Source organism: Mirounga angustirostris, unplaced genomic scaffold, assembly GCF_029215605.1.
Source record: "Mirounga angustirostris isolate CCGP_5_RB_7025 unplaced genomic scaffold, mMirAng1.0.hap1 SCAF_4, whole genome shotgun sequence".
Taxonomy (NCBI): Eukaryota; Metazoa; Chordata; class Mammalia; order Carnivora; family Phocidae; genus Mirounga; species Mirounga angustirostris.
Window position 1 is genome coordinate 140,462,959 of NW_026991712.1, and position 12,188 is coordinate 140,475,146.

General features: G+C 38.9%; 1 protein-coding gene across 3 annotated transcripts in view; it reads left to right on the plus strand.

The window, feature by feature from the left end:
* Nucleotides 1-12,188, plus strand: part of TM2D1 (TM2 domain containing 1) — a 46,739-nt gene that overhangs the window by 9,135 nt on the left and 25,416 nt on the right. For all 3 annotated transcript variants that reach the window (XM_045897552.3, XM_054512836.2, XM_064589057.1), the window contains exons 3-4: nt 4,858-4,966; nt 11,318-11,409. In XM_045897552.3, the coding sequence (XP_045753508.1) occupies nt 4,858-4,966; nt 11,318-11,409 (201 nt within the window). The remainder of the gene's footprint in view (nt 1-4,857; nt 4,967-11,317; nt 11,410-12,188) is intronic.

Consider the following 12,188-nt stretch of genomic DNA (forward strand, 5'->3'; position numbering starts at 1 on the left):
ATCAATGTTTGATTTTTTAAAATGTTGTACAGGAAACTGTCATCTCAAAAAACAATTTTTATTAGGCAAGGTGTATTGGACAATAACCCCAACTGGAATCATAATTATAGCATTTTGCATTGCAAATATCTCTTTAAGATCTGATTTTAGATAGTCTGCAGGAAGATCTCACAAGATCTGGCTGTGAGACAAGAAAGTGACAGCTTCAAACTGAGCAAGTAAGTGCAAGGTAATACGTTTGAGGAAGATTATCTAAAATTTAGCAGTAGAGGGGTGCCTGGGTGGCTCAGTCGGTTAATCATCTGCCTTCGGCTCAGGTCATGATCTCAGGGTCCTGGGATCAAGCCCCACAAAGGGCTCCCTGCTCAGCGGGGAACCTGCTTCTCCTCCGTCTGCCTGCCACTCTGCCTGCTTGTGCTCGCTCTCTGTCTCTCTCAAATAAAATCTTTTTTTTTTAAAGATTTTATTTATTTATTTGAGAGAGAGCACATGAGAGGGCGGAGGATCAGAGGGAGAAGCAGACTCCCCGCCGAGCAGGGAGCCCGATGCGGGACTCGATCCAGGGACTCCAGGATCATGACCTGAGCCGAAGGCAGTCGCTTAACCAACTGAGCCACCCAGGCGCCCAAGTAAATAAAATCTTAACAAAAAAAAAAAAAAAAAAAATTAGCAATAGAATTCTGTTTAATGGCACAGTTTGCCAATCCAGAACTTACTATTTTGAGGATTTAAAAAAATTAAAGATCCATTTTGAGGAAAAACTTGTGTTTGTAGATTTCTTGCAGGTCACTTGTTTATGGAAGTGGAATGGGCCTCATCAAGGCAAAAAAGTAACTTTTTAAACCAGACATCTCTTTGATTTATATGCCTGATGCCTAAACTCTAGTACATGTACTCCTGGAAGTACACAGAGCTTTCCAAGAGGTAAACAGGTATCATTGTTGAAGTAGTTTCCTAAGGCTGTTATAAGAGTGTTATAATAGACATTGACGGTCTCAGTCCTAGAGGCTAGAAATCTGAAATCAAGGTGTTGGCAGGGCCATACTCCCTCTCAAACTCTGGGTGGAATATATCCTCCCTTCTTTTGACCTGCTGGTGGTGGCCAGCAATCCTTGGCATTCCCTAGCTTGTAACTGCATCAGTCTGATCTCTGCCTCTGTCCTCACATAGCATTCTCTCTGTATGTCTTCAAATCATCTTCTCCCTGTTATGTATGCATGTAATTTCCCCTATTCATAAGGACAAGTCTTATTGGATTAGGGCTAGTGACCTCATTTTAACTTGGTTAGCATCTGCAAAGACCTTACTTCCAAATATGGTCATACTCTGAGGTACTGAAGATTAGTACTTAAACATATCTTTTTTTTGGGGGGGGGATGGAATAAATCAGAATTGATTTCCAGATCCTCAGATACTATGTGTTTACTTTTCCTAAAATTGATGTAAATTTTCTGAATTTTATTTTTTTTAAAGATTTATTTATTTATTAGAGAGGGAGCTCTTGGGGTAGGGGGCAGAGGGAGGGGGAGTGAAGCAGACTCCCCACTGAGCACCAAGCCCTGTGCAGGGCTTGATCTTAATATCCTGAAATCATGACCTGAGGCGAAATCAAGAGTCCAATGCTTAATTGACTGAGCCAACTAGGTGCCTCCAAATTTCTGAATTTTCAAGAGGAGCTCTTTCTTATCCATTCTCTGTTGGATGATGATGGCTATTAATTGTTGTGGTGTTTAGATTTCATTGTAAAGCATGCTATAACGTTTAATGGCAATATTTATAATATGCTGGAAATTATATTTTTTCCAACCATTTAAGTCCATGATGAAAAACTTTAGATATCAACTTAAGTGTGTAAGGGAGTACAGAGTTGTAAAAAGTTACTTTAGGAAGGGTGCAAGTAAAATTTTTTGAAGACCACTGGTCTAGAGCAGGGTTTCTCAACCTTGGGATTATTGATGTTTTGGATTAGGTAATTCTTTGTTGTGAGGAGGCTGTTTTATACATTGTAGGATGGTTTTTATTTAAAGATTTTATTTATTTATTTGACAGAGAGATAGAGAGCGAGAGAGCAGGAACACAAGCAGAGGGAGTGGGAGAGGGAGAAGCAAGCTTCCTGCCGAACAGGGAGCCCGATGCGGGTCTCGATCCCAGGACCCAGGGATCATGACCTGAGCCTAAGGCAGATGCTTAATGACTGAGCCACCCAGGTGCCCCAAAGATTTTATTTATTTTTTGACAGAGACAGCAAGAAAGGGAACACAAGCAGGGGGAATGGGAGAGGGAGAAGCAGGCTTCCCACCCAGCAGGGAGCCCGATGCAGGGCTCGATGAGGGGTTCGATGAGGGGCTCGATGAGGAGCTTGATCCCAGGACCCTGGGATCATGACCTGAGCTGAAGGCAGGCGCTTAACGACTGAGCCACCCAGGCGCCCCTGCATTGTAGGATGTTTAGGAGCATCCCTGGCCTGTACCCCCTAGGTGGCAGTAGCAGCTCCTCAGAGGTGACAACCAAAAATGTCTCCAGATATTGCCAGATGTCCCCTGGGGAACAAAATTGCCCTTGGTCATTGAAATAGAGCATATTGATCTTCTTTCAGTCAATAAAGTGGAATATAAGCATTTCAGACATTTGCTAATCTCAATTTTGAGTTATCTACTATATAGTGCTAGACATGACCTAAGATGGCAGATTTTCAAGAGATATCACCTAAGGGTCGTGGTAATAATTTATTCACAAAAGTCAGTACATTTTATCCCAGTATCAAGGCAGGTGTCCAAACAGGTACATATAAATTGTCTGTTAACTTTTGCCCCATCTCTGTAGATTATAAATCCTTGCTTATATTTGGAGTCAAGAAATGGCTGTGTGGGAAACCTCTATGTTTTGTAAACGTTCTTATTGAGGACTTTCTGTGTTTCCCTTGGGTCATGAACCAAACCAAGTTCCCGCAGTTGCTTAGAGGTGAATTGGAATGCTGTCTTTCAATTATACCACAAAAGCTCTGTAAAGCTTTCTGTCTTAACTATCAGGAAGCTCTGATCTAAATTTGTGGCTCAATTACAATGTCTTCTCTTGCTTGTTTCCTAGGACAGTTGACCCTTGAACAATCAAAGGGTTAGGGCGCTGGCCCCTGTGCAATAGAAAGTCTGTGTATAACTTGCGATTCCTCCAAAACTTAACTTCTGATAGCCTACTGTTGGCCAGAAGCTTTATTGATAACAGTTGATTAATTCACATTTTGTATGTTATGTGTATTATATACTGTATTCTTACATAAAGTAAGCTAGAGGAAAGGATATTATTAAGAAAATTATAAGGAAAATATATTTACAGTACTGTGTTGTAGCCATTGAGGAAAATCCACATATAAGTATATGTATGCAGTTCAAACCAGTGTTGTTCAAGAGTCAACTGTATATTATTTCCTCACTCTTTGTCTTCCCTTCATTTTATTACTTTTTTGCTTGTTTAAATGGTTCTCATTTATACTGAATCTGTGTCTTTTAGTGTAAATACCTGGTTTTGGACATGTAAATACATTAAATAAATTAAGTTTATAGGTGACGTAGTTTGAACTTTCAATAACCCAACAAAAGTGTGTAAAGTAATTTTACGTTTTTTTCCGACATCGTTTTCTCAGTGTACTACTCTGGCCTATAAAAGGACAATGATTCGTTGGAAATCATAAGATAATTATAAAGTAGACAGAAAATGAATACCATTTTCCTTTCATGATAAAACTCTAGGCTTCTGTGGGTTTTTTTAGACTATTATACAAGGTTCTATTTTCATTTTCTCAAAAAAGAAAAAACAAACCACAATCCTATAATTATTGATCCTAAACATAGAGATAAGCAGTCTGAAATTAGCCTAAAAGCATTAGTACCTTTTAATCAGAAATGGTGGAGGAAAAGGCAGTAACATTTATTGAATAGCTACTGTATGCTGTGCTTTGTACTAGGTACTTTATATCATATTTAATCCCCACAATGGTCCTATGAAGAGGTGATCTTAGTGCTATTTTTATCTACAAGGAATCTGAGGTTTTGAAAAAGGCAATGCACATAGCTCTTTACACAATAAGGCTAAAAGGCTTCAGGACAGCTCCTGCCTAGCACATAGTAAGCTCTGTATTACTTCCTCTTATTATGTCATCTGGATTAGGAGTAAAGATCAAAAACGCTAAATGCTAAAGTGGTATTCTACATCAATTTCTAGAGGGAATAGAGAAACAAATATATTTGGAATAAGTAATCTGGGTGGGGGACACCTAGCTGTCTCACTCAGTAGAGCATGTGACTCTTGATCTTGGGGTGGTGAATTCAAGCCCCACGTTAGGCATAGAGATTACTTAATAAACAAATAAAATGAACAAACAACTTTTAAAAAAGAAAATTATTTAGAGTAGATGAAAAGAATCTTAGTTTATAGTAACTGTCTTCTGCAAGAGTTAATAAAAACGGAAAATACTATCAGATCATGTTAAATTTAATGAATTACCCGATGAGTTACCAACAAAAATTTGAGAAGTATTCTTTACCCTAGAGATGAAGTAAAGGGCAGTAATACTGTGCAATTCTTCCCTTGTCATCTTTGTCGGAGGCAGAAGATTGAACTAGAAGGGTCATGCATTGAACCCAATGTGACAATTCTTATATTTTTGTGTTGAGACCACTATATCATATTATCCTTTGTTTAGATATTCCTATCTAAAGTCTCATGTTAGGTGTTATATTGGGAGGTGGTGTGTTATAATTTTGTATTTTCTTGTGCTTTTTGCTAGTCTTAAACATGATTACATACCTTTTCTGCAGAAAAACAGTGGTTTCTTGCTTTTTTTTTTTCCCCTGCCTTTAGTTCCTTGTTTTCCAGCACCCAACATAACTTGTAAGGATTTTGGTGGCAATGAAACACATTTTACTGGAAATGAAGTTGGTTTTATCAAGCCTATATCTTGCCGAAATGTGTAAGTCCATTACTGAAGCTAAATTTTTAGGTTACTTGCCTATGTTGTATCTTGACTACATAGAATAAAGAGATAAAAAGTTAATTTATGGGGAAAATACTGCACTAATATAATTTATCTTTTTTGCCTTTCTCAGAAAACCTCTATTTTAAGTGTGCATATTGTTAATATAAATGCAATTTACCACCAAGTAAAGCACAGTAGTTCACTATGTGGGATAGATAAAGACTGTGAATAGCCTCATGCCATGTTAACTCAGTCAGTTTATGCCACTAAATGAGTTATAAAAAATTCTGTTTTTAAAATTTGGGGGATTTCTAGAGTGCAAAAAAGGGATCATGTAGTTTTAGTATTAAAAGAATGTTGGGATGTCTAGGTGGTTCAGTTGGTTCAGAGCTGACTCTTGGTTTTGGCTCAGGTCATGATCTCAGGCTGATGAGGTTGGGCTCTGTGCTCAATGTGGAGTCTGTTGAGATTCTGTCTCCCTCTCCCTCTTTCTCTCTCTGTCTCAAATAAATAAATCCTTAAAAAAAATAAAAGAATGTTAATTATTAATCATTTGCATATTAAGGGCATTCTGAAATTTGGTTTCATTCTTTGTAATAGGTATGGATGATGAATGGTTAAACAGAATTTGAAAATTCATTTGGGACGTTAAGACAAGTGGCTTTATTTTGTTAGGAGTATTCTTTGTTTAAAGGACTTTTAAGTTTGCTTTTTATTTTTGCTGTAGTAAAGCTAACATCTTATATTTCTGCCTTATACTAAAAACATGATTTAGTTTTACCCATTCTTATTAATTGGTGGCACTATACTTTTATCTCTTAACTGTACATTGTTCCATTTTATTCGATGGCTCCTATTTACAGTTGTATCAAGAAATAACCACTGTTTGGCTTCCTTCCTTCCTTTCTTTCTTTCTCTATCTCTCCCTCCCTCCCTTCTTCCCTCCCTCCCTGCCTCCCTCCCTCTCTCTCTCTCGCTCTTCTTTCTTTCTTTCTTTCTTTCTTTCTTTTAAACTCTTTGGCTATTTCTACCAGTTCTGTTAGAATTCCTAGAAATTACTAGTGGAGTCTTATTTTTCTTTTGACCTTCCTTCACTGAGTTAATGAGAAGCTTTAGATTCTGTCTTGCTGTGTAATCCTAAGCCAATCACTTAAGCTTTTTGGGTTCCAAGATTTCTCATTAGTAAAGTAAAAATTGCTAAAAGGAATTACTTCCCAAGTACTTATATATGGTTTAGCCAAGCTTTGAATTTATGGATTGATATTTCTTTTTTTTTTTAATATTTTATTTATTTGTCAGAGAGAGGGAGAGAGTGGCCATGCACAAGCAGGGGGAACAGCAGGCAAAGGGAGAAGCAGGCTCCCCGCTGAACAAGGAATCCAATGTCAGACTCGATCCCAGGACCCTGGGATCATGACCTGAATCAAATGCAGACACTTAACTGACTAAGCCACCCAGCGTCCCTGGATTGATATTTCTACCATAAAAATTCCAAATGACTACGAATTTATTAAGTGCTGATCTAAGACATCATAGGTTATAATATAACAACTTAGAAAATCAGTCATATGTTGAGAACAGCTAACCACTCAGGTTGGACTTAAAGGTTTATATTACCTGTAATGGTAACACCACCATGGTCTGTTACTCAATTTCCAAGTTAATTCTGATTTTTCTTTCAGTGTCTATGGGTAGATTAGGCTCAGTGTGACTGAGCTGTACTAATCATGCTCACAAGACACTGATGTCAGTTATCAGAAGAAATGTAATTATCAGGGAGACCAGATATTTGCAAGTATACTGGCCAATTTATTCCCCTCCTATAGTAAAATCTACAATTCCAAAATAGAATTTGCTTAATGAGCATTGAATCAGAACAAGGGGAGCTAAATTGATGGGTAAATTTAATGATAAGTCACAAAATTAAGATTCCCCCATAAATAATTTTCTTAGAATATTCAGTACATGTCTACCAAAGAGCCAGCTCACTGACAAATTCTTACTCATTGAATGTTCCTTTCCCAGTTCACATATTTTCCTTCTCCTGTTAGCATATTCTTTTTCAAAATGTATATAATATTGATACTTGATGAAAACTCTCATCTTACTATTGCAGATATAGTCATTCTATTATGTATTCTCCAGCAACTGAAGTCTGGTAACCATGTCTGATTGATCACCAAGCCACACACCTATTTATACTAGCCAGCTGTTTTATTTTTTTTTATTTTTATTTTTATTTTTTTTAATATTTTATTTATTTATTTGAGACAGAGAGAATGAGAGAGACAGAGAGCACATGAGAGGGGGGAGGGTCAGAGGGAGAAGCAGGCTCCCTGCCGAGCAGGGAGCCCGATGCGGGACTCGATCCAGGGACTCCAGGATCATGACCTGAGCCGAAGGCAGTCGCTTAACCAACTGAGCCACCCAGGCGCCCCTAGCCAGCTGTTTTAGTTGGAGCAGACTAACGGCTGCAACAGATGTCTTTAGAATTTCAGTGGCTTAACACAATACAAGTTACTTCCTCCTCACATCATAGTCCAGTTGGTGTTGGCGAGGAGGGCTGGGTGAGGTAAGGGGAGTGATTGTTGCTCCATGCAGTCATGCAGGAGCCTTGCACCTTTCATCTCTGGCTTTGCTTCCTCTTGTCCTCAGAGTCCTTTCCATTCAGCCAGCAGATGGGAAACAGGGAAAGGAACCCCGGGTAGGTGTGTTTTATGGATCAGATCTAGAAATGGCATACATCATTTCTGTCCTCATTACATTGGGCAAAACTCAGTTATGGCTACACTTAACTGCAAGATGGGCTAGAATATGTAACTTCACTGTATGTCCATGAGAAAAAGGGCAGTGGCTCAGTGAACAATTAGACAGTCTCTGCTGTGCCACCCATTTTCAGGTTATTCTTTAGGGTGATCTAATACATAGATAATTGCGTTTCTAATTTCATTACCCTTTCCAGCCAAGCTTTTTGAAAGGCTTGTTCCTATAATACTTACTTTTTATGAACTTTTCTGTTTAATGGAGTCCAGCTTTTGGCCATGCTGAAATTCACCAGCAATCTTTATTCTATATCAGATGGATCTTTATAGTCCATATCTTAATCTTTCTACAGCTTTGGCATTTCCTGCTCTTAAAATTCTTTCCTTGACTTCTAGTATAAAACACTCTTCTATTTTCTTTGATACCTCTTCTTTTGTTTTTTCCTTAAATCTTGATATCCCCAAGATTATATCCTTGTCCTATTCCCTTTTTCATTCATTCACCCCTTTGGCTTTTCTCACCATCTTTATATATATTAAGGTCCCAAACTCAATCTATCATCTTCTCCTTCAAGTCATCTCATTCTTTGTCTTAGTGAATGGCACCTGTCCTACTCAGTTTCTTAAGCTGAAACTTTGGAGCATTCTTGACTTCTCCTTTCCCCTCATTTCCCACATTTAGTGTGGTTACTTCTGCTTTCTTGGTATTTCCCAATTTTGTTCACATTTCTCTCCTGCTACTGCCCAGTAGGTTATACCTTGAGTTTCTACAAAGCCTACTAATTTATTTCTCTATTTCTAGTCTGGTGCCCCATTCCAGGGTAGATGGGACACCACTGCCCTCAGCATAAAATCTGACATACTTTCAATATTAGATGCATAAATAGGATCTCTGGTCCATCGACCATCTCCCCCAACTCCCCCCAAATGTCCTAATTGTGAGTGAAATGCAAAAAAACCAGGATTGTAAGACTGACATAATCAGATTTGACTTTAAAGTGAAAACTCCAGCTACCTCTCTGTTTCTTTACTTACCTTTTGAAGCAAAACTCCTTCGAAGAGTTGTCTAATACTCCTGTTCTTCATTTTTTTTCATTCCAGGCTTTTTTTTTTTTTTTTAAAGATTTTATTTATTTATTTAACACAGAACCAGAGAGAGAGAGAGACAGAGCAAGCACAAGCAGGGGGAACGGCAGGCAGGGGAGAAGCAGACTCTCTGCTGAGCAAGGAGCCCGATGTGGGGCTCGATCCCAGGACCCTGGGATCATGACCCGAGCCGAAGGCAGCCGCTTAACCAACTGAGCCACCCAGGCACCCCTCATTCCAGGCTTTCTTAAGCCTGCTCTGTTTGGTCTTTTTCCTGTACCACATCACCAGAATTGCCCTCGCTAAGGTCATTAATGAACTCCTTTTGATTAAATTTAGTGGTAAATTCTCAGCCATTACTTAAGTAATCTGTCAGTCACATTTGGCACAATTGATCACTCTGTTCTCCTTAATACAGTGTACTGTCTTCCCTTGACTTCCAGTATACCACACTCTTCTAGTTTTATTTCTTCCTCACTGTTAGCTTTTTCTCAGTTTTTTCTCTTCTTGATCGCTTAATATTGGAGTATCTCAAGGCTTAGTCTGTGAATCTCTCTCTCTCCCTCTTTTTTTTTTTTTTTTTTGACAGGGAAATGTCCTGGTTTAAAATACTTCCTACATGTTTGTAACTTCCTAATTTATATCTCCAGCCCAGACTTCTCTCCCTAACTCTAGACTTGTAAATCCAGCTGTCTTTTGAACAACTCCACTTGGATATCTGATAAATATCTCAAACTCACATGTCCAACAATGAAATCCTTAACATCCTTCCAGGACTAGTCTACCCTCAGCCTTCCCCAACTCAGTTAATGCTAGCTTCATCCCTCTAGTTATATAGAACAAAATCTTTAGCTTTATTCGTATTCCTTTCTTTTTTCATTCCCTAAATTGAATACATCAGGAAATCCAGTTGTTATACTTCACAATATTTCCGGAATCTGATTACTTCTCAGTATTTCTTTTGCTATGACTCCAGGTAAAGCCACTATTAATTTCCATCTGGATTATGGCAAGAACCTTCAGACTCCTTTGTCCTTGTGGTAGCTTGCATTTGTTAAACAAATTCATCCCTCTCAATCACTATTAACTGGGTGGTGTATACTTTCCACTCTATTGATTTGGGGCTTGACCATATAATTGTATTTGTCCTATGTAATGCTAGCAGGTATGAAACAAGCAGGGGCTTAAATGTGCTTGTGAGGTTTAGCTCTCTTCTTGAATCTTTGTGATATGTTCTGAAAAGAACTAGTCCCAGGTAAATGCTATACCTTCACCTGGGCCCTAGAAAAACTTAAGAGGAACTGATTTGAACTAAATAAGTAACTTGGATTCAGACTGACCCAAACTTTAGCCTGAAGCAGCATCTCCTGGCTGAACCCACCCTAGATCAGCTGCACCACAGGCAATTGCAGTCTACAAGTATGAGGATAATTGCTTATTGTTGTAAGCCACTGAGGTTTAGGGTGGTTTGTTATACAATGTTACTGTGACAATAGCTCACAAGTACTCCCCTACAGTCTATTTTCAGCAGAGCATCTAGAGTTATTTTAAAATCTAAATCAGATCATATCACACGTCTACTTAAAATCCTGGAGTAGTCTCCCATATCCTTCAGAGTACAAAGTCTTTACAGCGGTATTCAAGGCCATACATGATTTGCCCTCTTTGCCTCTTGTCATCTCTGTGACAGCTCCTACTATTCTTCTGTTCTCTAATTCCACTCCTGCTATACTGGCCGCCTTTATAGACCTCAAACATGTCAGGTATGCTGCGCTCACCGCAGCAGTTCTTTTGCCTGGGATGTTCCCCCCCTAGAGGTGTGGCGTGCTAACTAACTCACCTCCCTCGGGTCTTTGCTTATATATCACTTTCTCAATGACGCCTACTCTTATTACCCTATTTATATCTTAGATCACCCTTGTCTGTACCTCTGGCATTCTGAATTCCCTAAATGACTTGCTCCACTTCTTTTTTTAATAGCATTTATGATTTTTTTTAAAAAGATTTTATTTATTTGAGAAAGAGAGAGCACGAGCGGGGGGAGGGGAGCAGAGGAGCAAAGGGAGAGGGAGAAGGAGACTCCCTGCTGAGCAGAGAGCTAATGCAGACTCAATCCCAGGGACTTGATCCCAGGACCCTGAGATCATGACCTGAGCCAAAGGCAGCCACTTGACTGACTGAGCCATCCAGGTGCCCCCATTTATGACTTTCTAACATAATATATGATTTAGTTTTAAAATGTTTATTTTTATTGCTTGTTGCCTATAGATTGAAAGCTCTTTAGGGGCAGGGATCTTTGTTTCTTTTGTTCATTAATATATCCCAATAGCCTAGAATAGTGCCTGGCATGCAGTAGCTACCCAAAAGGCATTAATTAAATGAATGAATGGATGAATGAACAAATTAACGAATAAGTGATAATTAACACTTTTGTTTCCTAAAATGTTTACATGTTGGAAATACATGTATATAACACTCAGGTTCTAATTTTGTACAGAAATGGCTATTCATACAAAGTGGCAGTTGCGCTGTCTCTTTTCCTTGGATGGTTGGGAGCAGATCGATTTTACCTTGGATACCCTGCCTTGGGTGAGTATGTTTCATCAAGAAAAAATCCTTGTCAAACTTGTATTTCAGGTAAATATACCTGTTCTTCCCATTTTATTTTTTTAGAGATTTTTTTTTTAAGATTTTATTTATTTGCGAGAGAGAGAATGAGAGACAGAGAGCATGAGAGGGAGGAGGGTCAGATGGAGAAGCAGACTCCCCGCTGAGCAGGGAGCCCGATGTGGGACTCGATCCCGGGACTCCAGGATCATGACCTGAGCCGAAGGCAGTCGCTTAACCAACTGAGGCACCCAGGCGCTCCATTTTTTTAGAGGTTTTATTTATTTATTTGAGAGAGAGAGCACAAGCAGGGGGAGGAGCAGAGGGAGAGGGACAAGCAGACTCTGTGCTGAGCACAGAGCCCAACTTGGGGCTCAATCCCAGGACCCTGACATCATGACCTGAGCCAAAATCAAGAGTTGGACACCCAAGCGACTGAGCCACCCAGGCACCCCTAAATATACTGATTTTTATAGATTAAATCTTTGCATACTATTAATAGTTAGAAGTTCCACGTAACTGGAGTTGAACAGCTAATGTTCTTCTGTGAGTATAGAGCTAGCTGTTAGCTCTATGGTTCAACTTGGGTAAGGAATATTGACTTTCATCTTTATGAAAATACACGCAAAATAGTATAAGCACTTCCTTAGGACAGTAGGCTTGAGTTGTCATTGTTAGTACCGGGAACATAGTGGACATTTAATAAATATTTTATGAATAAATGCGTATCTCTTCTATCCTTCTAAAAATATTTGCCTTCT